Source organism: Vulpes lagopus, chromosome 8 (assembly GCF_018345385.1).
Source record: "Vulpes lagopus strain Blue_001 chromosome 8, ASM1834538v1, whole genome shotgun sequence".
Lineage (NCBI taxonomy): Eukaryota > Metazoa > Chordata > Mammalia > Carnivora > Canidae > Vulpes > Vulpes lagopus.
This window is the reverse complement of record NC_054831.1, coordinates 6,000,039-6,026,857: the sequence shown is the minus strand read 5'-3', so window position 1 is coordinate 6,026,857 and position 26,819 is coordinate 6,000,039. Positions and strand designations below refer to the sequence as shown.

Here is a 26,819-nt window from a genome sequence, read left to right as displayed (position 1 = left end):
AGACTCTGAGATTATCCAGGGATTTTTAATCATCTTTGGGGCAACATGCTGATGAATAAGACCTGTAGAAAGACTATCTCTGAGATCAGAGCAATAAATAAATATTCATGATCTAGCCAGTATGTGAAGTCATCAGAAGCATGATTTTGACCCTTTGTGTAGAGGGCAGGCAAAACAGAGGCAATATTTTGATTAATCGAGTTGCCTCATGTGGTAGCATTAATTTAATACTTGCATACCGCACTTCCGGGAGAGCACAGCGGTGGTGGTAAATCTACCCAGTGTCTCCTCCTCATCCTTCCTGTGGGTAACAACGGCTGGCCTGCCTCTGACCAACATCCTGCCCTACACTATGTCCCTGATACATGAAGTAGTCCCCTTCCCAGAGGTCTCCTTTCTACTCTTTCTTCCTGACCCCAGTCCCCTTCTCCCCTGTGGGGCCTTCTGCTTCCATCCAGGCCCAGTTCAGACACACACCCACCTGGGAGTGAGGTCAGGAGGGATGAGTGAACCTCCAAGAACTCTTGCAGCAACATAAGCTCCCCCTTGTTGGCACTCATACTTGCCTTGTTTAAGTAGGGTGAGCTAGATCATTCGTTCATTAAAGATATTTACTGGACCTGTTGCCTTCTACAAACAGATGCGAGAACGTATGTATTGATTTGCGTTCTTACTAGCAGTTGCCATTTATTGAGCAATTAGTTGATCAAGGGCTCTTCCAAGTGTTAGTGATTTAATCCTTATGTGATGGTTAATTTTATGAGTCAGCTTGGCCTTGGTGCCCAGATACTAGGTCGGACATTTTTTCTGGATGTTTCTCTGAAGGTATTTTCAAATGAGATGAACATTTAAGTCAACAGACTTTGAGTAAAGCAGATTAGTCTCTAGAATGTGGGTGGGCCTTGTGCAATAAGTTGAAGGCATCAATAGACAGAAACTGACCTTTCCTGAGCAGGAAGGAATTGTGCCAGCGCACTGCCTCTGCACTGAGCTGCAGCCTTCCTTGGGTCTCCTGTCTGTTGGCCCACCTTGCCGATTCTGGACTTGCCATCCTCCAGCATTGTGTGAGCCAATTCCTTGAGACAAATCTCTCTCTCCCTCTCTCTTTCACTCTGTCACTGTCTCTCTCTGTTTGTCTGTATATCTCTCTAAACACCCTGTCAGTTCTGTTTCTCTGGAGAACTCCCATTAATAACACACTTTATAGCTTAACCATTTATGCCCATTTTACAGATGAGAAAGTTGAGGTGCTAAGCACCATGCCCAAGGGTAGACACTCGATGAGCATGGAGCCAACATTCCAGGCTAAAGTCCTTTTGAGCCACAGCACAATGTGGGGATGAGAACACAGTGACCTGCTCATAACACACACTATTTACTACAAAGTGTTTCTCCTTTTTAATATTTACCAGCTACATTGGGTTCTTATCATCCCACTGAAGTGCAAAAATGTCCATCTGCAGAGAAGGCTGGTCAGCAGGAGGCTGTGTCACAGCACGTGTACTTGCTTGACCTATTTAGGTCCTATATACGAAATTATCTCCTTCACGGTCATAACGTCCCAAAGTATCTTGAAATAACCACACAATTTCCATACACAGTCAACTGTGAGGACTTTAGGAGCACGAGGGAGAGAGCTAAATAGACAACAGTTTAAAATTCACGGTTTTGCTAAAAATTAGATTACATCTCCCCTCCGCTTCCGAACAGGCCATTAAAATAAAGAGAAATAAGCAGTACATGTGGATGAAATTAAAATAGAGAAAAACAAACAGCGCACACAGAGTCCCCGAGCCTCTTGATGTCTTCCCCGTGGGCTAAAGTCCCAAATTGAGGTCAAAACTTCAAAAGTAGCCTCGAACTGGAACCTTTCCACAGGAAGAGCCAGCAGTAAATATTGACTCCGGGATCAATTGTTTCTGTTTAAGCTCCAGTCGGCGAGAGCAAGCCAGGTCACATTTGAGAAGGAGCTGCTTTCAGGAGGACTTGTCACCCCCAAGAGCATAGAGATCATCTCACTGCCTCTGAATTGAGATCATTCTTCCCAGAATGGAGAAGATGGTGGTGAAGATACTGGTCATGTTTGTTCTCGGAGCGCATTACCCATCTTGCGCAGGTAAGGGACTCAAAGACACAGCCCCCTGCCCCTAATGCTGTGGGGCCGTCCTGGCCTGCGGGCCTCGTCTCACTGTGTCCCTGTGTGCTTGCGTGTTCAGGTTTTCCCGTGTACGACTATGACCCGTCCTCCCTGCGGGAAGCCCTCAGTGCCTCTGTGGCAAAAGTGAACTCCCAGGCTCTGAGCCCGTATCTGTTTCGGGCGTTCCGAAGCTCAGTAAAAAGAGTAAGTGCATGCTATACCTTCTTGATTCCGATGTATACTGCTCTCCGTTATTCATTTATTTGTTGATCTGTTCGGTACACTTTAAAAATGTTTCCACTTTAAAAAGATAAGAGCTAGTCCTCTCTTTCGTACTGTTTTCGGACAGAGGAAGAATTGAATAACACTTATTGTCCAAAACCACTTTGGATGCAGGATTCTTCTGGAGCTTTGCCCCTCTGGCCTGGCTTTCTATTTCCAGATGTCGCCCTTGGTGTGTCCTCCTTCTGTATCCAAGGTCCCTGTGGTTCTTCTTGAGATGTTTTATTAAGAGCTTGTTTATTAGAAATGAGGCTTTTTCAATTTCAGCTGCCCTGCTCCTCATACTTAGGGCAATAAATTCTGGCTTTTAAGCCCAAGAAATCCCGCCTTCCTTTGTCAATTTGGTAATGGTCTGTTTCCCGTTAGCTTGGGGAAATGGGGAAAACGTGAATTTTCTTGGTTTCCCAATGATTCAGTCTGTGATTGGTGAAGAAGAAAGAAATGCAGAGATCGGCTTCAGAGGAAATGAGAAGGCTGGACGGCAAGTCACCTTCCCCTCCTCCATCCACAGGTGACTTCACGGCCTACCGTCTAGGGAGCAGTAGGAACAGACATTCCCCCGGGCTAGTGGGTGCTAAGATGGGAGGTGGGGGAAGTTCTGTAAAGTCACAGGTCGCATACATAAGAGCTCCGTGCAGGTCCATGCAGCCAGGCCATGGGTTGCAGGAGGGGTAGAGGAAGAGGGAGATAGAAAATCCTCAGTGAATGTGGAGCCCAACACAGGACTTGATCTCACAGCCCTGAGATTGTGACCTGAGCCGAAACCAAGAGTCGGACGCTCAACTGACTGAGCCACCCGAGCACCCCTCAGTTGTCTTTTCTAATTGGGCCATAGGTCATGAAGATGATGGGCTGTGTTTTAGCTGGGGGTCCAGCCCAGGAGCAGGCTGTCTCGGCCAGGGTGGGGTCACTTGGCACTGACATCGTGATTCGGGGGACACCGGGAGGTATGTCAGCTGCCAAGTGACATTCCTTCCAGAAGAGCACAACATCGGAATAAAGAACCCACTTTTTGCTTACTGGCTGTATTGGCCTCCATCTTTTGCATTTTGTGAGATCCGCTTGTGGCGGGAGGGGTCACCATCCTCTTGCTGAGCTCACAGATGAACAGTTTAAGTCCACCTGTAATCTAGCTAAGACTCACGACAGAAGAAAGTGGTTAATAAGGTGAACAAGAATGTGAGGCCGGGTCAATTACTGATGCCATGGAAATGCGGCCTGTGGAGATGGGCTCGCAGCAGGCCCAGCCGCCCAGGGCTCATCTGGGCCTGTGTACCGGCTTGTATCGGACACCTGAGCCCAGACACACGTGCACCTGCCAATCAGCTCTGTTACCTGTGTGTGCGTGTGATCCTTCATGAGCTCACTCGCAGGAGATGCCTCTGCCTCCTGGATGCTGCTCTTCGAGCTGGGAATCTGCTTTGCTCTAATGACTAAGTGTGTTGAGCAATAAGATACAGCAAATGTTTATAATTTTTGATCTCATAGCTTCACTTCTAGGAATATGTCCAAAGGAAATAAGTCGTGCCCATACACATGCAGGAGGTTCAGGGATCTGGTCAGTGGACTCAGGGAGGAGAGCCAGGCCCTGCTACTTTATTCCTAAGTTTTATCCTGGAGCCCGGCAGCTCTGGACCTGTTGCACATCAGTGTCCTTGAGACCCGGAGCTACTGATGTCCAGGAGGGATGGTCGACTACAATGTCTCGGTCTGCAGGGGCCAGCGCCGTATTCTTCAGTGTTCTCCTGGTCATTCATGACTTGAGCTGAAGGCAGACGCTTAACCAGCTGAGCTACCCAAGGCAGTTGGGGTTAAGAACCACTAAGTTTTACCAAATGGATCTGGATTTTTAAAAAAAATATTTTATTTATTTATTCGAGAGAGAGAGAGTGAGAGAGAGCATGAGCAGGGGGAGAGGGAGAGGGAGAAGCAGACTCCCCGCTGAGCAGGGAGCCCAGTATGGAGCTCAAACCCAGGACCCCAAGGTCATGACTTGAGCTGAAGACAGATGCTTAACCAGCTGAGCCACCCAGGCACCCCTGGATCAAATACTCTTGCAATGCATTTTAAATGACTTATCTCTTGCGCCCCAAGTTCAAAAAAAGACAGAAGAGGACAAGACCATGTGACTTCAGCAGTGATGGTTTCCTTGCTCTGACACTGCCTCTGGGCTCGCTCAGATTCTTCCCTCGGGACACAGGCATGGAAAGGAAAGGTGGACACAGGCCCTGTGCTGGGAGGAGGAAGAGAAGAGGACAGAGAGGTCCGTCCTTCTGGGGAGAGAGGAAGGGGGGGCAGATACAGAGGGAGAGGAGGAAAGACAGGAGGATGGGGTGCACAACCACACAAACAAACGAAGTTGGTTTCAGAGAGAGGGGAGTGCCGTGGGGGGACGGAACAGGATGGGGGATGATGGATGGGCTGGGCCGGGGCAACTGTCAGTGGAGGCCCAAGCCTCTGGGGAGGCCACTGTATTCCGGCCCGACTCAGTCAATGACAAGAACTTCCAGCTGTGAGGAGACCCCCGGGGGGACCCGAAAGACCAAAGGCCTTGAGAGAGAGAGTCAGGTTTGGGCCAAGTGAGGTCAGAGAGCGGGGTCTGAGTTGGGACCTGAGGTGGACATGCCCAGGGCATGACTGAGGATCCTGAGGACTGTGTTAAGGACAATGGAACAAGCATGAAAGTGCAGGGAGATCTTTGTACTTGGACAAGATCTGTGTAGCTGCCGTGAGGAGCGGGGTGCTAGGGAGGAAGCCGAGACAGTGACCTTAGGAAGCAGGCAGCGGCGGGGGTGCAGGTGAGCCTGGCCTGGGTGCAGGGAGGGTGGGGGCCACTGGGTTCCGGGACAGCCAGAGGCAAAGCTGCGGAGGGTTGGGGATCCTTTGTATGTGTGTGTCCACTTCTGCCCATTTTTACTGTCATCTTTGCTTTTTTTTTTTTTTTTTTTTTCACTGTCTGGCTTTCTAAATTATTAACCAGCTGGACTTGATCTTTAATTTTTGTCCAATTATAAGGATTAGTTTGAAAAACCTAAATGATCTCTGTTCTCATCAGACTTCTCCAGAGCAGAACCAATAGTGTGTGTGTGTGTGTGTGGGGGGGGATGTGATGAAAGAGAGAAAAAGAGAGAGGGGGAGATGGGGAAGGGGGAGAAGGAGAATGAATGAGTGAGAGACATTTATCGTAAAGCATCGGCTTACACCATGTGGAGGGCTGGTAAATACAAAATCTGCAGGGTGGGCTGGCTCGTTGGAGGTCCAGAAAAGAGCTGAGGTTGCCCTTCATGTCCGAAGGCCGCCTGCTGGTGGAATTTCTTCCTGATCAGGAAAGAGACAGTCTGTGCTATCCAGGCCTTCAACTGATTGGGTGAGGCCCACCCACATTAAGGAGGATGATCTGCTTCACTCAAATCCGCTGATTTAAATGTTAGTCCTATCCAAAAAAACACCTTCTAAGAAATACCCAGAGTGTCTGACCGACTATCTCAGCACCATGGCCTGGTCAAGTTTGACACATAAAATGAACCATCATAATCACCAAAAGGAATTGCGATGGGGTTTTAAAAATTTTTATTGCTTACATATTTTTATTTCTTTTTGGAATAAAACATCAAAATACTCTTGTTATGAAAAGTCAGAAAATATAATAATATAACTATATATATGTGTGTGTGTGTGTATATATATATATATATATATAACAAGAGAAAAAAAAACCCAAAAGTACTATCTATTATCCATTCCTCTGAGACACCCACTGTGAGTGTGTGGGAGAAGGCCTTTTTGGATCCTTTTCATATTTTGGTATAAAATTTTTTTTTTTAAAGAAAAACAGGAGCAGAGTTTCATAAAATTCGGCAATTGACTTCAGCAACAATACTGGGTTTGGGATTTTCTCTAGTTGATTCCTTAACCTTGAATATTGAGGTTGGCCCACCTTTTTCAAACACAGGGTGGAGTTAGGCTGGTTGAAAGTGAGTTCAGATGAAGCAAAACCATTAGGCTTTTCTCCTTCTCCTGAACTGAGTGCTTACAAGTGCTTAAAGATACAAAAAAAAAAAAAATGTTGCAAACTCATCTCATGGTTCAATAAAATTATCTGTACTCAAAAAAATCCCACATTTTCCTCTTTTTAACCAAGCTTCTGTGTTGCTAATTTGCTCTCATCTGACTGCTTTAAGGGAAACTGCCTAAGCAGGACCTGGGTGGAGAGCCCCAACCACATGCTTCAGCAGAAGAGGGCTTTATTTTATTTTATTTTTTTTTAAATGAGACTCAGATTTATTACCCACTATTTCAAAATTATGAATAAAGAGGTAATAAATATTGTCAAGGTGGAATTTTTAGTCTGACTTTTTTCCAGAAAACACGATTTCTATAAGCACGCCTCACCCAGGGTTAGGAGGAGACACGAACCCCCCCCCCCTCTGCCGCTCCCAGGCTTGGAGTTTGCCACTTATTTCCACACACAGTGTTTTGCCTGTGCCCTTTCTTCCCTACGTGTGAGCGGCCTGTGCTCTCCCAGGGTTCTCTCCACCCTGTCCTCCCTGGGAAGTCAGTTAAATGCATCAGCTTTGTCACAAGGTGGGTTCAAGAACTGAAAGGGAGGAGAGTTTGGGGGCCGGGAATGTGGTCGGGTGCTGGGCCAAGGCAGCTCCCGTCTCGCTTCCTTGCCGCCTTCTTGTTCCCGCCCCAGTGTGGTCTCTGCAGCTGCTGTGGTGATTCATGTCTCAGCTCTTAAATCCTTCTGGGAATTTCCCATTGCAATGAGAATGAAATCTAAATACTTCCATGGGTGACAGGATCATAAATGACCTGACACACCCCATCTCTTGTACTTCATGGTGTCCGGTTCCCCTCTTGTTCATTTTGCTGGAGACATAATAGCTGGCCTTGTTCTGCCCCAGGACATTGGCACTGCTCTTTCCACACATGATAAGCTCTTTCCCATTCTATAAGCCTCAGGGGAAAATATTTCTCCCTCTGGAGGATTTCTCTGGCACATTCTCTGCAGTAGGTACTTCCTCCTCCTGACTCCCCCCCAACTACCATGTTGTCTCTTCCCTCAAAACATCATAACCTCTAGAACAACTTTGCTTAGTTTTCTCTAAGGTGTTTACTGTGTGGCTGTCTGTAATCTAAGCAGGAATCTAAGCTGCACGGAATCTTCCCTGCTCTGGCTTGGGGGTAGGACACACTGTGGGCGCTCATTAAGTCACAGGACTTCCGTGTCATTAGAGCATCACAGATTCATCATGAAGCTTGGGGGTTTCCCTTCATATCCCAGCCTTGGTGGAAAGGAATAGACAATTGTGTGAACTCATTCAGGGATCACAGCTGATCAAACAGGAAGCAGGACTGGGTAGTTCTGTTAATTTCTTATTGATTATTAAGAAATTATGGGGCATTCTCTTAGGAAAATGATCCTTGAAGATACACATAGTTGATTATCATTATTTGTGGTAGTTATGTCCTATAATGTCAGAATGCACACTAAATTAGTGCGTACTGAGCCATTGCCCCTGGTCTAACACCATGCACACTAAATTAGCACATACAACTATTGCTCCTGTGGCACATCTGAGCCCTCTGTTCTAAGGAGCATGGACAGCACTTAGGACAGCATAGGACTTACACTTGGGGGCCATTTTATTTTATTTTTATTAAATTAATTAAAATAATTAATTTTAATTTTATTTTAAGTTTTTAAAGATTTTATTTATTTATTCATGAGAAATGTAGAGAGGGAGAGAGAGGCAGAGACACAGGCAGAGGGAGAAGCAGGCTCCATGCAGGGAGCCCGATGTGGGACTCGATCCTGGGTCTCCAGGATCACGCCCTGGGCTGAAGGCGGCGCTAAACCACTGAGCCACCCAGGCTGCCCTGGGGCCATTTTAAACAGCAAAATCACCAAGAAAAAAAAAATGAGGAAAACATGGTCCAAACTAAACCACGAACGTGACACTTGTCTACAGTATGACAGCGGAGGCTGGACGGCGGAGCGCTGCCCTGTCTGGTCTCAGCTGGGAATGTGAGCATGGGGCAGCTCAAGTTTTCCACCACTGTAAGCATGACTGCAAATGAAGCCTGAACGTTGATTTGGGGGATTATGAATAAATTTCAATGAATAGGCAGATTTGCAAAACCGGAATCTCTGAATCATGACGATCTATTGTAAACGTAAGTCATCAGGAGTGACGTCGACCTTGCAGCTCAGACATCTGAGTTCTGGTTGCATTTTTTTAAGCGAAGTACCATGTGCCTTTGGAATAGCACCTCTTCCTCTGGTCTCGGACTGAGGGGGTGGCACAGGGGATTGCTGAGGCCACTTAGAGCTTTCACCCCGAAGGATTCAGGGAGAAACCCTTGTAGCATTGTAGACTTCAGAGGCTCCCCAAGGCAAACTGATGCTTTGTTTTTGTGAAGGTGTATGTTCTGGATCAGGACAGTGTGAACATGGACCTGGAGTTTGGCATTCGGGAGACAACATGCAGGAGAGATTCTGGAGAAGACCCCGCGACCTGTGACTTCCAAAGGGGCTACTACTCGGTAAGCGTGGCAGGAAATGCCATAGTGCAGAAACTAACACGACAAGGGCCTCAATTCTTGCTTCTTCCATGACCTGGAGTTGTTCCAAGTCATATGAAGAGCTTGGCCCTTGCCTGGCATCCGGCCACACTGGGAGGCACCAGCTGTGTCCATACTGTGTTACCTGGGCAGGGGCGGTGTGGCTCCATGGTTGAGGTCTTGGGCTACGGAGTCCAGGGGGGTCTTGAGTGATCCTGGCAAATTATTTAAACCCTGTGACCTCAGTTTTCTGCTCTTTGAAGTGAATATAATGATGGTGCCAGGCAAGGTGAATACAAAGAGGCCAACCCCAAAGGCAAATTCCAGACATGTTTTAAAAGAATCTCCAACACCAACTGTGTTCCTGGCATGAGTCGCATTATTTTGTAGTTGACTTATTTTGCAGTTGACTGTTGTATAATATCTGTCCCCCGCCCCCTTGATGGGCTCGGACTCCAAGGCGTCAGGACCTCGGTGTGTTCACTCTTGTATCCTGGTGACCAGAACATGGGCCGCCACTGGGTTCACACCTACGGGCAAGAGTCAGGCAGAGCAGGCCAGCACCAAGCCAGCACTTGCTCTCCAGGATGGTTCTGTTCAGCTGCATGTATTCTCAGGGTTCTGTTCTTTATCAGCTTGTTACTTGAGTTACATTAGGCCAGGGTCCCTTCCCAACAGTGTAAAATTCTGGAAAAGGAAGCCTTTGTTTTGCTACTTGTTTCATGAGACTTTTCTCTGGGACTGTTTTAGGAAGGACTCAAACCCAAGGGTCACAGCAAATGTTCTTAAGGAAGCCTGAGGTCAAAGGAGAGGAGATGAAAGTCCTTTGGGTTCTCCCCACTTCCTTTTGTTCCACTGGGAAGCTTCAGGGCCACCGGCTCCCTGCTCCTGGAGAGAATGGTTGCTCTCCCGGGGGACTCGTGATGCGCCAAATGCCTAACACATCTTTTTTAAATGTTTCGTTTGTTTCAGCTTTGGTCTTGAGAAATGTTCATTTTGGAAACATGAAATGCCTGTTTGCATCATTCTTCCAGGACTTACACTATCACTTGATCTCTCAGATAGGTCCTAACCCTTTCCATGAGCTGCTGAGGAGGGAACTCACCGTTTTCTTTTCCAGCCGGCAGCTGTTTGCAGAAGCACCGTGCGGGTGGTGGCGGAGCAGGTGCAAGACGTGTGGGTTCGCTGCCAATGGTCCTCCAGTTCAGAGTCTAACAGCAGCGAAGAGGTAGGACCAGGGGCTTGGTGTCCTCCGGGACAGCACCTGGTAGGGTCTGTGTAGGTCAGTCACAAGCAGACCGCTGGGACAGAGTCTCGGGAACGTCCTCCAGGCAGGGGGGAGCACAGCTCTGCTTACTCGGCTGGAGCCTCCCCTACTTCTCCAACCTCTTTTCTCTCTCTCTTTTCCCACCTCTGCCCTTGTTTCCCAGAGATTTGGAAACAGAGCTCTTACAGCAACAATTCGTAAATCTTGAAAGTTTTAGGTCTAAGTATGCAGCTCCCTGGCACTGTGGTTTAGTGGAGGGAAGGGGGAGAAGCATTTTTGTCGGACTGGAGTTCAAAGCCATTTAGCAGCTCTGCAGTCTAGGTCAGGGCACTTAACGCCACGATCTGATGCCTCTTCGTGTGTGAGATGCCAGGAGTAAAAGCCACTTCAGAGTGTTGAGAGGATTGAATACGTTGATAGACAAGGAAGATCTGGTCTACAAGAGATGCTTGGTGAATGGCAGGACATGGCTCATCCCACCCCAATTGCACTGAAATGCTTGTTCAATGAATATTAGAGAATAGAGGAAGAGAGGCTCAAGAATATGATGTGAGGAAACCTCCTATCAAACCTCTTGACTCCAACTAGGCATGAATATAATTGTTATATTACTTATTCGAAATGGGATAACATTCTTGACTGGTGTTTTAAAATATTTCTACCATGGAACAGCTGGGTCTGTCCCACCATGATCTTTCTCTATGTACATTTTTGTTCAGTTTTTTTCAAGATTTCATTCTGTAGGTGAAAATTACATTAAAAGAGTAAAGAATCATACGGTTTCAAGAATTATACATAAAAATTAATGTTCCCATATTATGAACATCCACGCAGCTTAATATTTCACATGGAAATCCATTGTAGGATCAGGATGTGAAGAAGCTAATGGCTAGGAGCGCCCATGAGAGGGAACGGTTTGATAGGTGCAGGATGACTAAGCCTAGGTATTGGGATTTTCTCCACAGAAATGTTCGATTGATCTTGAGCACGCTGGAGACCTTTGAGGATCAATCCACAGGGAAGCCCCAATTCTGGGCTTTCCAGGGAGCCATGGTTTCAGGATCTAGTTCCTGGGTGTTCGGGCAAATATGAAGGGCCTCCTTTTCTGGACTCCACTGAAGCACCTAGGAAGTCAGATGTGTTTCCACGCTGACACACTCACATGCCTGTGGCCCTGCTAATCCAAAATGACAAGGACTAAGCACAGCATTTCACAAACTCTTTGTTCACATTGATTTTGTGACTTATATGGGAACAGCCAGGGAGACAGTGGGGACAGGGACAAACAATGCTAGCCCTCGTGGAGTTTGCAGACCAGTGGGGCAGGGTGGGGGATCCATCCAGCAGGGGAAGCCTTGACTCCAGGGTAAGCATTTGGGGGCACATGCCAAGAGGACAAAATATCGCCAGGGCACAGGAGAGTATCCCTGGGGGAACTGACGTTCACATCAAGAACTTCCATCAACAAAGAGGACAGGTGTTTAGGGAAGAGAGGCAAAGTGATCCTAAGCACTGGGGGATTAGGAGGGAGTTCCCTGAAATGCAAGAGAAGCTGGTTGGGTGGGAATGGATAGAAGTCGTTATGGCGGCAATGAGCAAAATGGGGACAGTGGCATAAGGTTGATATGGAGAGGAAGTTAGGATGGACCTCTGGGGTCAAGTCTAGGATCTCTGGCTTCACCCCAGCGTCAATGGGCCTATTGATGGCAAAGAGCAGGTGGGGGCTCTAGGAGGCTGGCGGGACAGGTGAGAGGGAATGCTGACATAGTGTTGAGAAATGGATTCTAGTTCCTTCCATGACCTTTAACACATTGAACTGAATTTAGTAACTGCCCTCCCCCCCATTTAACCCCTCTTCCATCTCTTATTTGGGAAGCTGATTCTGATCACACAACCCACAGATCTGTTGCAACTTTCTCATTGCATAGTGAGGACTATGCACTTTTTTTCCAAGTTTTGTAAGAACACTCTGACACTAAGTCAAATTGGTCCTTGAAACAGACCATACTTTAAAATAAACTCTCAGGTGGATGTTCCTCAAAGATTAGGAAATTATAAAGAATTATGAGCTAATTAAAAAAAATCCTTAAATTAAAGAATTCTGTGATTCAAAGGAAGAAGAAGAAAGCAGATGGAGATTTCAAGTAATTCCTGGAAACTCTGAAATAGATTTCTTATATGAAACAGAAAAAAAAATGGAAAACAGCTGTTAACCATTTTTGGTGAAATAAGCAGTGATATTACAAACATAAAAGAGAATAGACTAGAATGAATTTTAGTCATCAAACAAGTAAATCATTGTTGGAAGTAGGAAATAGAAGAAATAAAACCGAAAAAAAAAATCCTGGAGTAATGAAAAGGAAGATCATTTGAAAAACATATGTAGGTTATAGCAAAATTTCCAGGGAAAGGAACATAATGTGAAGAAAGGTGTGAGCCATGGAGGATAAGACCGAAAATCCAAAATATGAAGAATAAGGACTTCGATCAAATGGAAAACACCTGGTAAGGATATGATTTGAGAAACTACCAAATGTAAGAAGTTTGGATTTCCCCTTTACATGATTTTAAAAAGGATAAAAGCTGCAAGGAAATTTGAGAAAATACACGTTTCTAAATTTGCTAATATTCTTCTCTCTTTAACCAAATGCATAGTTGTGTTGTGGGTAGTTTCTATCATTTGTGTTAATTTTGAAAGTGAAGTGTGGAGATAATAAAGGGCACCGGATGGCAGAGGAGCACAAGGTCAACCATTTCCCTGTTTTGTCCTGTCCAGAGCGTGACGCTAACACCTGTAGGTTGACCAGTGAACTTGCCTTTTTTTTTTAAATAAAAAAAAAAAAAGATTTTATTTATTTATTCATGAGAGACAGAGAGGCAGAGACACCGGCAGAGGGAGAAGCAGGCTCCATGCAGGGAGCCCGATGTGGGACTCCATCCCGGGTCTCCAGGATCACACCCTGAGCCAAAGGCAGATGCTTAACCTCTGAGCCACCCAGACATCCCTGAGCTTGACTTTTGACAAACCCTGATTAGGAGTAGATGCGATGAGATTTGGCCAAGGCTTCAACTACAGTCCAAAGGCGAAACTGAGGAAGAGTCACTAACACAGAATTCTGAGCTCAGGGGAAGGGAGCTGATAGGCATTGGGTTCACTTGCTGTGTTCCACTTCCAGTGATAGAAATTCAACTCCTGGGCCACTTGGGTGGCTCAGTCGGTTAAGTGCCTGCCTTCGGCTCTGGTCATGATCCCAAGGTCCTGGGATCCAGTCCCGCATCGGGCTGTCTGCTCAGCGGGGAGTCTGTTTCTCCCTCTCCCTTTGCCTGCTGCTCTCTGTCTGTCAGATAAATAAATAAAATATTAAAAAAAAAAAAAGAAGAAGTTCAACTACAAGTCTCCTAAGCCCAAATGGGATAAGTCCCTGGATCACATTCACAGAAAGGACGGGGAAGAGTTGGCCTCATGAACCAGTTAATTTTAGGAAACTTCAACACCACCTGTGCCATGTTAATTTCTCCCTCCCCCCCCTCCCCTCCCCTCCCTCCCTCTTCTGTCTCCCTTGCCCCATCTTCTCCTTCTCTTACTGCAGACGAGCTTTCACCTTGTAGCAGGAAGCAAGGTCACAAGGTGCTCCAGGTTCAAGTCCTCTAAACTTAGGCGGAAAAGGGAGCATTTCTCTCTAGCTCCCCTGGAGATACCTCTTGACATGATTCCTGTTGGCCTGGCTCTTTGGTCATGAGTCCCCCCAACCCCCACCTTCTTAAAATTACACCTTTATTGAGTTTAATCTACATAGTACACAACTCACCCTGACAGTGTGTCCAATTCAGTGGTTTTTAGTATAGTCATAAGGTTGTACAACCAGCACCACATTCTAAATCCAGAACATTTTCATCACCTTGAAAAGAAACCTCATCCCCATGAGTCGTCATTCTGTGTTCCCCATTCCCCCAACCCCCAGCAACCACTCGTCTACTTTCTGGGTCTACGGATTTGCCTCTTCTGGCCGTTTCGATATAAATGGAATTACACGGTATGTGTCCTTCTGTGACCGGCTTACCTCCCTGAGAATCATGTTTTGGAGGTTCACACCTGTTGTAAGATGTATTGGTACTTTGTTCCTTTTTAGTGTTGAATTAGATTGTTTGTAGGGATATACTACTTTTGATCGATCTATTCATTGGTTGTAACATTAGGGTTACTTCCACTTTTTGGCTGTTATAAATAATGATGCAGTGAATATTCTCGTGTGAGTTTTTGTGCGGACTTAGGTTGTTCTGCGGGCTTTCAGTGGCTTTCCGATGCCTTTTCCAAACTGAACACATTCTGAGAACTTCATGACAGGAAACCTCTACATCTGATCTAAATGCAGTCTATTTACAAGTCCGCCTAAAAGGTTCCATCTTTCTGGTCCCCAGTATTTGGGAGCACATTCTGAGTCTAGTAGAAAGCTTTTCAGGCAATTTAAATTCACGTAAGTTGCTCTTCCCATATGTTTCCTTAGGCACACATTTGACATCACATAAACTTATTTAATAAAATAAATTGCACTTATTTCATTAACAATGAATTATGTAATGCGTCAGAGTCCTCCAGATGATATTTGCATTTTTTACAGTGTCTCTTTCTTCTCTCTTTTCATGTGCTGATTCATTCCGACACCTATGTTGATTTAGATGTTTTTGGGGGACGTATTGGGATCCTCTCAATGGAGAAACAACTACCTACTTGGTGAGTTGAGATCTGTTCTTTTTAATGTTTTTTTTCTTTTTCTTGAAACAGCTTCATAGCGAAGCTCTGTTAGTGAGTCATTTAAAACTGGAAACATCGATACGTAACCTGTGAACAGTTATAGTAATTCTAGAAAATGAACATTCTCTTTATTTTTGCTCCTTTCTTACCACTAGGCAAAAAAGATACAACTTTTCACTTCGCTATCCTTTTCTATTCTTTTCTATCCAGAGATTTTCCATACATGAGTCCATCCAATGGCCCCATGTGTCAAATAAACAGGGCAGATGTTGGACCACACGTTGAGAGAGTCCCCTAACTCAAACAGGGTTATTTTGTCCTGGGTGCACAGCCCAACTTCCAGGACCCAAGTGTGCAATAATGTGTGGCTGGACGGTCTGGACTAAAGCTCATCTAATTGATCGAGGTTGAATTCTGTAACCCTCCAACCACGTGATGAGAGGTGACCATCCCTTTAAGGGGCTTGGTTGGGGGACAGAGGGACCTCTGTTCTTTACGTTTGAAGTGGGGTTGGGATAGGGTCCAGTGGGTTAGGAGCCGTTTTTAGTTTTCTGGGGCTTTTTCCTATTGGTGCTGATGGCAGCAAAACTATTTGATGATCTTTCACTGCTGCCTTGCTTCAGAGGCATATTTGAGGCATCAATAATAAACTCACAGAACATTCTGGAAGTGGGGAGAGGGGTCTTGTCTTATGACTATTCCTGCATTACAGGTCTCATTTCTGAAAAACCCAGAAATGAACAATTGCGTGAACGGTCAGTTGGTAAGTGGTCCTACTTTCTTCCATTTGACACCAACAGATGCTTCTGGGATCAAGCCAGACGTGGCTGAAACCATTTCATAGTAGATTAACCCCTGAAATGCAAAATATTTGAAATGAAAACGAAAAGAACAGTATTGCATAAACTTGCTTTGCAAGTCACTGAAAAGGTAAACCTGAGGCATCACAACTCCTTGAAAAGTTAGCAGGAATCAAAATGGCAACTCTGGCTCAGGATATCAGACCTGACTTTTCCTCTTGCCTCGTTGTGGGGCGTTTTCTGAAAAAGCTCAAACTCTCTCGAACCCCTCTTTGCCTTCCTACCCTCAGCGGTCCTTTGGGACCAGCAGATGAATTAACGGTTCTTGCAGTTCCTCCCTCTTACATATCAGTTTTGCTCTCATTTAATCTTCAGGATAGATCTGCGAACCAGGTGTTGTATGACCTGCTTCAAGAGAAGAGACGAACAATTCTAATTGCATATGCAAAACAGTTACTCTGTGCTAATTGCTTGGCGCAGCTTTCTCTTCACAACCATCCTGTGAGGCAGCACTATGTTCCTTCCCATTCTGCAGATGAGCAGACTGAGCCTTAGTGAGTTTCTGTAGTATGTCCAAGGCTATACTGTCTACGTGGGACTTGGATCCAGGTAGTGAGTGGCTGAGATAGGACTTTGATACAGGCCTGTCCGACTCTCCAGCTTTTGTTTTTGCCAGTGCTGTTTTCCCGAAGACTTGTGAATTGCACCCTATTTGGGAGTTCTTCATTAAAAAGAATAACACAGATATTAATATTTCACTGAGCTCAATGTTTGGTCCTCACTAAGCATACTGCAATTTATTTGAAGTGCTGGGGTTTACCATCTGAGGCTTGATATATTATTTTTATTTTTTAATTTATTTTTTTAAAGATTTTATTTATTTATTTATTTGTGAGAGAGAGAGAGAGAGAGAGCAGGGGGAGGGACAGAGAAAGATTCCTAAGCAGACTCTGAGCTGAGCGCAGAGCCAGATGCAGGGCTCTATCTCACTACCCTGAGATCATGACCTCAACCAAAACCATGAGTTGGATGCTTAGCCAACTGAGCCACCCGGGTATCCCCTGAGGCTTGATTCTAAACAAAAAGGTTTTAGACACTCTCTGGGTTATTGCTTTGGGAGAACATATATTTATTCAAACAGTGTGACCATTGCTGAGGATATTTTTTTGAATGCTTCCTTTTTGACGTTGCCTTCAGAATCTATGGCCCATTCTTTTGAATTGCTGTCGTGGAGGAAAATTCTTGTCCTTGGATTTGATTTTGGAAATAGCCAAAATAAATGCGATTAATCAGATTAATAACCAACTTGGGTGAATTACTTGTATACTGCTGTGTGTCAAATTATCCCAAAACTTAGCAGTTTAAGACAATACGTGTTTGTTACAGTACAGTTTCTGAAGGTCAGGAACCCACAGGCCGCTTAGCCAAGTGGTTCTGACTCAGAGTCTCTTACAAGGTTGCAGATAAGATGTTGTCTGGGGCTGTGATCTCATTTGAAGGATTGTCTGGGTCTGAAAGATCCACTTCCAAGATCAGTCATGTGTTTGTTGGCAGGCCTCAGCTCTTCATGGGCTCTTGGACCGAGGGCTTCACTCCTTGTAGGCTTATCCATAGGGTTGTCTGAGCGTCCTCAAAATATGACAACTGGCTTCCCCTGGAGATAATGATCAGAGACAGAGGGGGAGAATGAGCAAGCCACAGAGCACCCAAGACAGAAGACACGGTCTTTTGTTACCTAATTTTGGAATTTGTATATCATCACTTCTAGGTATTTTATTAGTCGACAGATCCACTCTGGCCCAGTGTCGGAGGGGAATACCTGATTGTGAATACCAGAAGGCCGTCTTGGAGGCTGGCTACTGCATTGGGAAAATGCCATTTGGGCCCCAAAATATTTTATGGATATAAATTAATGTGATTGGGGGCACCTGGGTGGCTCAGTGGTTGAGCATCTGCCTTTGGTTCAGGGTGTGATCCCGGGGTCCTGGGATCGAGTCCCACATTGGGCTCCCCATAGGGAGCCTGCTTTTCCTTCTGCCTGTGTCTCTGCCTCTCTCTCTCTCTCTCTCTCTCTTTCTGTGTGTCTCTCATGAACAAATAAATGAAATCTTTAAAAAAATTTAATTAATGTGATAGATCCTTTTAATATGGCTCAGGAGGTAATTCCAGAGCTGAATTTTAAAAACATTTTGGGCCTTGAGAACATCATGGATGCAGCTCTGCAGCCATCTTAGAGACTGCTTTGAAGACCACAATTTAATTTATTTCACCAAATGTGTGTGGCAAGCACTGGGCAGATCTCATGGAGGACTGAAAGACTGATGTGACCATCCCTGCTCTCGAGGCTTATAGTAGTGGCCGGGATAGATGACTCATAGAGAGAAATAAGCATGGGTTCAGCTGCGACACCATGCAAGGGAGAGTGAGGGAGAGCCAGGTAAGGAAGACAGAGCTTGTCGTGTTCTCGGGGATCTCTCAGCAGCGTGGGCCTGGCTGTGCCAATCACACCTCTGCCCGCTGTTCATAGTTGTGGGGTCCACCTTGTCTCAGACCTTGGTGTGAATGATAGAGCCTATATGTCCTTCTATCTATAGAGAACCTGAGAAGGATCTTACCTCCCGGGAATCGAGGGTACCCGAACAGGTGGCACAGACTTCAGGAATAAACAGTGGCTTTGAGTAACGGCCTTGAGGTAAGGGGACACAGTTAAAATTGTGTATTTGGAAATCAGAGCTTCTTGGAGTGAGCACCTTGACACCGCTGCCCTCGTGCCCCCAGATGTCTTTCTCTGCCGCTCAGCTCCTGTGTTCGCTCGCCTTCCCACCGCCTGGTCTCCTCTCAGACACTGTCCCTCCATCATCTCCCCCACCCCACACTCCTCTAGCTTTTTCCTGTGGCTTTTCTGTTTGTCACCACTGACATGATCAAGTGTCCAGTTGAAGAGCAGACAGACGGAACAGGCCCTCCTTTGCCGCACCCCCATCCCAGCAACTGCCCTCCTCCTGCCCTGTGTGCTGAGCCTCTCCATGCAGTCATGGCCTTTGGATGCTGCCCCACCCTGCTCACCTCCCATTCACAGTCCGCTTTCTGCACCCTTGACTTTCAGCCCTGAGATCCACAAAATCGGGCCTGCCTTCCTTTCCTCGATCAATGCTTTAAATACCGGTGACCATCTGTGCTATGTCCTTAGCCCACGCTCTCCTCCTTCCGTAGACGGCTCTGTCCTCTCTCCCACTTGCCTGACTTCATCAATGATCTGCAACTACTTCTGAGCACACATCTCTTACCATGCTTTGTCCGGAGACCTAGGCCCACTGGATGCAGTTGCTATGGGTACCCATGACCTCCTGGAACCCACCCGGCCCCCTCTTCAACCCCTTTTCTTAAATGAGGGTGTTGCCATCCACCTAATTTTCTCTAGCTCAAAATTTTAGAGCAGCATTGACTCTTCTTTACCTTTTCTCTTCTCCTGACATCCACAGGGGTCTGGCCTCATTGACCATGGCCACACTTTCTCTCTGGCATTGGCCAATCATTTCATTACCATCACCCCTGACCAGTCCATGCATTCTTTCCCCAGGTCCTGATCTTATGCTGTCTACCTTGCATGCTGTCCTTGGACTTATCTTGAAACACAGAAGAGTCTCTGATCTTTCCACATAAGCCTCCTAATGCTTGCTTCATTGGGGATAAAGCAGAGGTGTGCAAAAGGTAGACACCAAGCCAAGAGGAAGAGCAGCCTAGTTACTTCCAGTGTGATGGGAAGCTGAGGACTGAGCCCTGGTTTACCAAGTCCTCACTGAGTACCACCAAGTATATAAATTCCCAGATACTAGGGATTGGAGCAGATGTAGCTAAGTCTTTTTAAAGACTCCCAAGTAGTAAGGGGACATCAGGAAGGAGACACTTAAAAAGAATCTTCAGATGCAATTATAGACATTGACTCAATGCACATTCATTTTTACACACGCACACACACACACACGTTAATAACAAAGCTTGAGCCTCTCCGATTTTAGTTTACATAACACTGTACACCTTTAGGATGAAGTCCGAGCTCCTTAGCATGGCCCACAAGGCCTTGGGGATCTGACCCCTGCCCTTTTCTCCAAGTTGGCTTCAGCCTTGAGCTCCGGCAGTACTGAGATGTTTGCAGCTCAACCTGCTGTGACTTCTGCATGGAACAGCCACCTGCTAATCCCTCCTACCAGCCAGGCCTCAGCAGTGTCACTTCCTATGGGATATCTACTCTGACCCCTTTCTGATAGTCCTCATCACAGAGCCTTCTGACGAGCCCCCTGCTTGTCTTCTCTCTGCCCCACCGGGCTACACCAGACTCTCTAGACCCAAGGCGCAGGGCATGGCACCTGCTTCTGTCTCCTGGTGCCCCGTACAGAGACTGTGCACACAGCACACACTCAGCAAGTATTTTTGAGTGGATGATGAATCCTTCCCTTTAGGTTCCCGAGACTGTTATTTTAAAAAAAAATCAGTTAAGCATAGTATAATTAATTTTTAACCACTGGAATTTGAAAAAAGTCAACTGACATTTTACTAAAATAGAAGGAAATTTTACCAGTGAGGCTGTATTGGATGAAAGATGCAAATGGTAGGTTTTCTTTTTAATCTATGTGCCTCCTAAAAATAAACACCAGCTTCATATGGAGATCTAGAAACTACTCATTATGAAGAAATGGACTCATCGTATTCCTTTTTTATAAATTTAAATCATTTCCTTTTGCTTTACAGAGCACTCTCAGGGTGGGGGGGGGGCAAAATAGAATTCTCAATGAACTGGCTGCATTTCATTTACTGATAATACGATTCTATTGGGCGTATACACATACACGTATGACAATATAAATTCTTGATTTGCTTTCTTTAACAAAATGGATTGCCAACCAAATGTCTCTTTAAAGGCAGCGGCCATGAAAGGCTCAACACTGCCACCCTCCTCTGGACATTGACTTTGACTTAAGTCCTAGTTCTGTCCCTGCCATCTCCCTCCCCCCCGACCTTCAGATTTCCCCACTGTGCTCCAAATTTCCTAGTTTCCCCAAAACGAGCCTGGGAAGGCCAGCACAGGGTCTGGAATCAGTGGACCTGGCTCTGAGCCTGCGCTGCCATCATGAGCTGTGAGCTAGCATTCCAGTCTCACGTCCTCCAAAGTCTTATTATTATTTTTGTCCTTATTTTGGTCCCTGCTAGTCCTCGACCTCCTTGGGGGTCCAGGGCCTTGTCATTCTTATTCATTATCTTAATTTACTCCCATAAAGTTGAGAACGCTGTCTAGAACATAATAAGGGTTCGATCAGTTTGGAAGGAAGGAAGGGACACATGTATGACTCAAATCAGAATGACGACTTTCAAGCTGTGAATGACATTTTTCCAGTGTGGAGCTCCCTGAAGGCAGAGGCTTTGGTTCAAGGGAGCACGGCACCCTCAGAGGCTCCCTGACAGGGGCTGAGTGTTTTTGTAATTTAATGCGCACTGTTCTAGGATTCTTTCAGGTGACCAGAAAATCATTTCATTCACAGGCAGAGAGAGCAAAAGGCAATGTTTAAACACGAGCTTTGGCACTCTTCCTCATTTGCTACTCTATTAAAATAGGGACCGTGAAAATCAGGGCCCACATCTCACGCTGTTAGGGATCTGAGTGTCCAACACTTGCTTGATCTTTCTGGCTGGAATAGTTCACGCTCCTTAATTTTGCAGTGACCGGATGGCACAAACCACACGGAGGGCACCCAAGCCACAGCGGCGTGAGCAAGGCTTTTTCCATTACGCTGCAGTGTCGATTCGTGTGGACCCCTGAACCTCTCTGGCCCAGAGCAGCGAAGCAGGCCGTTGCTAGTGAGGCCTGCCATGGCCAGGTGCCTGCTGAGAAGGGTCAGTCTCATGATTTTGTGCTGCACCAGGGAAGAGCGGAACTCTGGAGGGTGCCTGGGCCCTTTATGGGCACTGCCTTTTATAAATCTTGCAGAAACTCATATAAAGCTCTGTCATTATTTCCTCTGCTTAGTAGATGGGGAAGTAGGAGCCTCAGGGGCTCTTGCTCTTGGAGGTGGTGTTGAGACTGAGAACTTAGCTACTGATGTCTGTGTGTCTCCTTCCCTGACCTGCGACACTCTCCCTCACGTCAGTATCTCCATGTTTAAGAAACTGCATGAGAAGGCAAGAGCCCAAGGATTATTATTATTTTTTAAAGATTTTATTTATTTATTTGAGAGGTGGGGAGGGGCAGAGGCAGAGGGAGAAGCAAACTCCCCACTGAGCAAGAGCCCGACGCAGGACTCGATCCCAGGACCCTGAGACCATGACCTGAGCTGAAGGCAGACGCTTAACCGACTGAGCCACCCAGGCCCCCCAAAGCCCAAGGATTATTTAAGATACATCATTCATGTGTTGGGTGAAGCTAGGCAGGCAGCAGCTGGAAGGCAAAGACTAGTTGCCTGGAAGGGTTAACACATACCTACCCATCATCAGCAAGGTGGGAGGGGTGACCCTGTGACTTGGGCCCCTAAGTGAGCTGGCTGAGAGATTTCCATATATGAGTGTCAGACCCATGAATGACAACTTCTTGTCATGATCCCCCACAACTGCCACCTCCAGCCAAGGCCCTGGAGGTAGAAAGCAGGCTGTGTGGGGCTCTGTCCACTTACACTCTGATGCTCATTCACTGTGCACACCTGACAATTACTCCACCAGGGACAGTCCATCCTCAGTATCATGGTAGTTGTGATCTGCAGCGTTGCTGCCAGCACTGAATTAGCAAATACTGAACTATTGTTTCTGTGGGAAGTACAGGGTTAGGCTCCCAGGAGCCTCTGGTCACTTTTTGTCAACCGGTCAGTGCATGGCCTTGTTTTATGTGTGTTTCTGTTTAAAGGCACCATGTATAGCATCCACTATTGATTCATGTTGAACTCACGGCCAACGGCACTATAACCCATGCCCGGACCACACTCATCGAACACACGCATTCTCCACGAGGCACATCACAGGCTTCTTGTGCTTAGCACTGCGAGACAGCACTTCAGCACTCTGGGCCACTATAAACAGCAAAATCACCAACAAAAAAGCACAGAAATGCCCAAACAGCGGCCCTAAATGGTCTTCAAGAAGGACACTTGTTTACGACAGGAGCTGAAATAAGGAGGCAGAGAGTCACCTTGTTTGGCCTTGGCTGGCACCATGCACGTTGGGGGACTAGCCTTTTGCCACCCAGAGCATGTCTGAGAATGGATGCAAAACCAGCAGGAGCATTGGTTTGGGGGTGACCAAAGGATGTTAGCCAGATGACAGATTTCTGCAAGTACTGAGGGTCAACTGAGCAACGGTCCCCACTCCTCCTTCATCCTCACCTCGTCTTGACTGTCGTGTTCCCTTTCCACCTGGCTTGAAAGAAGCGGTGTCTGCACTGCTGCATCCAAGGACCTCTTTCCACTGGCTCTGGCCTCCTCTCTATCCACCTCCTGGCACCCCCAGCCTTTGCCCTGGTACCTCCTGGTGCCTTCCTTTTGCCCACCAAACTTGGTGGCTGCATTTGGTGCTCCTCTCCTGGCTCTCCTCTCAGCCAACTCTTCTCTCTGTTTTGCACGGATCTCTCTTCTCCCTCCTGCTCCCCAGATGGCTGTGGTCCCTGGGACTCCAGCCTCGGCTCTGCCGCGGCATCTCCTCTTTCCCGGGTGAGCCCAGGCACTCCCCTGCTGTGCCTTAGCCCCATAACCAACAGCACAGCAGTTGCCTCCATCTGGGTTTGCTGCCACATGCTCAACCCGGAATTCTCTTCAGGACTAGTCTTCCTCCTGTAACCAACTCATCCACCTGGTTGCCCAGATCTTACCAGAGTCCTCTCGGGTCTCCTCCCTGCCTTCACCTGCCCAGTCACTGCATTCTGCTGTCTTCCTCTGAAGAGTGTCCCAGCTCTGTCCCTTTGCTAGCCTGGCGTGGTCACCATCTTCCCAATGGTCTCACCTTGTTCCCCTCAACATCACCTCCGCCTGTCCCCATAGTTATGCTAACACGGGTGGGGTGGGGTGGAGTCTCAGCTCCCTGATGGTGAAGGACGTGAGGAATCGGCCCTCGGTACAGTGGTGTGGTCTGGGTCTGCACTCCCTACTTCTCTCTGCCTCCACATCAAGTGGAAGAGTCGCAGCTGGTTATTCCCACAGGCCCCCAGTCTGGCTCTGCCCTCCATCCCCAGCCCCTGCTGTTGCCCTCCAGCACTCTGCCCCCAGCTTGTCTCCGGGGTCTAGCTCATGAGTCTCCTCCAGGAACCCCTGCACTCAAGTATCCCTGGAATTATACTTACTGTACCCTAGTCCCTTCTGGATTCTCTATGGTTGTTGATTTCTTCCCTTCCTTCCTTCCTTCCTTCCTTCCTTCCTTCCTTCCTTCCTTCTTTAGATTGAGGCTACACCTTATTTATCTTTGTACCCCCCAATATTTAACGCATACCTGTTTATTGGACAGATGAATGGATGAATGACTGAATTAGTGAATGCTCCCACCTTCAGCCCCATGCCCTCAGATGTCTGTAGCTGAGGCCTGTCTCCCCCTTTTCTGGCTTGGGTGGCCCCCCTCCCTCCTACCTCAGGAGCCCTCTGGCTCTCCCTTTTTCGAAACTTGAATTTCCTTTCTGGGGCGACCTCCCCTTCCCCCTGCAGGTATCCTCCACCTCTTTTCTTTGCCCAAGGAGCTGGCTGCTTTGCAGAGTTGCTCCAGTCTTTAGCACCATTGTGGATTCCGTTTGAATATACCCAGGAGTGCTGGGTCTTGTGTCTCCATAGCAAGAATGAGGAATGCGTGCCACAGAGTCTAATCCCTCTGCTTCTCTCTTTTAACAGCAGAATGCATCGGAAAGAATAGAAATTCCAGTGAAGAAAGATACTCTCTGAATTATGTGATTTTTCTTTTGATTGGTTCCAGTCCTTAATAAATGCTTTACTCTTCCTCTTTTTCCATTGCCTGATTCTTAAAAAAATAGGTGTAACTATTAAATTTTTAGATAAGAAGCAATGACATGAAGAGATTATTACTACCTAAGGATTTTAGGAGCTAAGGACTCACAAAGCGGCCATGCTTAGCATAATTATGTCACATGCCTGTTTTAGATCAAAACGCAATGATTGTAGTTCCTTATTCTTAAAAAGACCATCAGTCCACGCAGCTTGGTGTCAAGAGTGTCGTTCCTTTTGTGACTTCTTTTAATCAAAAAAAAAAAAAAAAAAAAAGCACCTGGTGATTTAGGGATGAAAGGCAGTCCCCTCCCCACCACCAAAATGCCTCTGTGGATTCTTTTTCTCTAGACTTCTCAGTCCAGGGCATCACTATAGCAAAGCCAGCTTTCTGTCCAAGCAGATATGCTAGGAAAGTACCCAAGGACAGAGGTCTGTGTTCCCAGGCCACTTGGCAATTGCTGCAGTTAGAGGCCCTGCCTAGAGCCTGGCCTGGGAGGATTATAGGACGTGAGCATCCCCAAACGCAAACGCAGTCCCTTTCCAGCAAGACTGAACCCCTGTCAGTTCCACTGGCCTTCCGTGAAGATGTCACAGCTCCTGAGAACTATTTCCCGGAGGGATGATACACGAAGTCATTATCGGTCATTTGCACCTTCATTTAGAAGCGACTGCTTACTCCTGCTCCTGGCAAACTGCTCCGCTTCCTACAGCTTCTCAATGTCTTCAGAGGCTAAAAACTGCCTTGGCCCCCCCATCTTCCCTATTTTTCAGAACCTTCCCGGATATTCCTCTATGCTTATTTTATTTCCACTTAAAGTTCAGCATGTCAAGTCATGAAAAACATTCTGTTAGTGTTTTAAATCAATCACACCAAATTTGTGGCTTATTGTGAAAACTTGACATCTTTCCACTTCTGAGTTTTGTTCTGTGAGAATAAGCTATACATTTCCATTTACTAAAGTCCACTTCCATGACCCTTAATAGAGTTTAAGAGGACTTTTTCTTGCATAAGGGGTATATTTGGGATTTTAAAAAGTCATTTATTGATTTTTTTTAAAGATTTAAAAAAATCTATTTATTCATGAGAGACAGAGAGAGAAGCAAAGACACAGGCAGAGGGAGAGGCAGGCTCCATGCAGGGAGCCCGATGCAGGATTTGATCTCAAGACCCCAAGATCATGACCTGAGCTGAAAGCAGATACTCAACCACTGAACCACCCAGGTGCCCTAGATATTTTCTTTCCATTATTACAAATGAGATGTTTTGTCATTATATCTTATAATATACACTTGACTAATATATATATTAGGTTTTTGGCCTGCTACAACAATTTTCATATTGTTTTTAATAGGTATCTCAGTTGCTATTCCAGAGTGTTTCGTGTATACCGTATCACTTTTGCAAATAATATGAATTTTGCCTTCCCCTCATTATTTTTCAGTGTCATTTCTTTCTTTTTCTTGTTTTCTTTGAGTATACTCCAGCAGGGTTAGACAACAACAGTATGGTGATAAGCATTCTGTATTATTCCTCACTTTGGTAGCATTCTGAGAAGCATTTCAGGGTTGCACGATTCAGTGCCATGCTGCCTTCTGGTCTGGTGTAAGTGGTATTTATATTTTCAGTTCTATTCAGGTTGCATCCATCATTCTGCTGCTAACAGTTTATAACTCTTAAATTATATTGAGAATTCTCAAATGTCTTTTGAAATTTCTCTTATTTGAATTTAGAGCTGGAGATTTGAAATTTGTCTTCTTTGATAACAAAACATGGTGAATCATGTTATTATATTGCCTAAATTGAGCCATCCTTGCATTCCTGGAATGACCCCACTTAGCCATGGTTTGCTATTTTTTAAATATGCTACTCAGATGCCAGTTGCTTCACTGAGGTTGTTAATATCACCTTTCATACGGGAGAGTGATGTGGAGTCCCTTTGTGGACTGTTGCGCCATCTTATCTGGTTTGGTATCCATGTTGTGAAACCCAACACGGCCTGCCCATGGCACACCTCCCTCTGCCCACCATCTCCCTGTGTGCTGGTCTAAT

The 26,819-nt window shown here is 46.2% G+C and overlaps 1 protein-coding gene and 1 long non-coding RNA gene across 5 annotated transcripts; both read left to right on the top strand.

Moving 5' to 3' along the window:
- Nucleotides 1–1,927: 1,927 nt before the first annotated feature.
- SPP2 (secreted phosphoprotein 2) lies at nt 1,928–24,761 on the top strand. Of its 4 annotated transcripts, none has more exons than XM_041767957.1 (8): nt 1,932–2,116; nt 2,217–2,341; nt 8,846–8,968; nt 10,107–10,214; nt 14,931–14,985; nt 15,719–15,769; nt 18,401–18,498; nt 24,659–24,761. In XM_041767957.1, exons 1-7 carry the CDS (start codon nt 2,050–2,052, stop codon nt 18,469–18,471), a joined length of 600 nt encoding a protein of 199 aa, XP_041623891.1. In that variant the 5' UTR covers nt 1,932–2,049; the 3' UTR covers nt 18,472–18,498; nt 24,659–24,761. The 4 variants fall into 4 exon arrangements, with proteins under 4 accessions (XP_041623893.1, XP_041623892.1, XP_041623891.1 ...); XM_041767956.1 differs by having other exon boundaries at nt 1,933–2,116; nt 24,656–24,761; XM_041767959.1 differs by lacking the exon at nt 15,719–15,769 and having other exon boundaries at nt 1,928–2,116.
- Nucleotides 2,365–3,438, top strand: LOC121498033. Its single transcript, XR_005989599.1, has 2 exons — nt 2,365–2,930; nt 3,255–3,438. It is a non-coding gene; the product is annotated as an uncharacterized LOC121498033 (long non-coding RNA).
- Nucleotides 24,762–26,819: the final 2,058 nt, after the last annotated feature.

Bases quoted from the DNA above. Each gene is read 5' to 3' on its own strand.
- SPP2 (XM_041767957.1), top strand. From the start codon at position 2,050: ATGGAGAAGATGGTGGTGAAGATACTGGTCATGTTTGTTCTCGGAGCG. The intron at 2,117-2,216 runs GTAAGGGACTCA...TTGCGTGTTCAG, and splicing joins GCATTACCCATCTTGCGCAG to GTTTTCCCGTGTACGACTAT. The intron at 2,342-8,845 runs GTAAGTGCATGC...GTTTTTGTGAAG, and splicing joins TCCGAAGCTCAGTAAAAAGA to GTGTATGTTCTGGATCAGGA.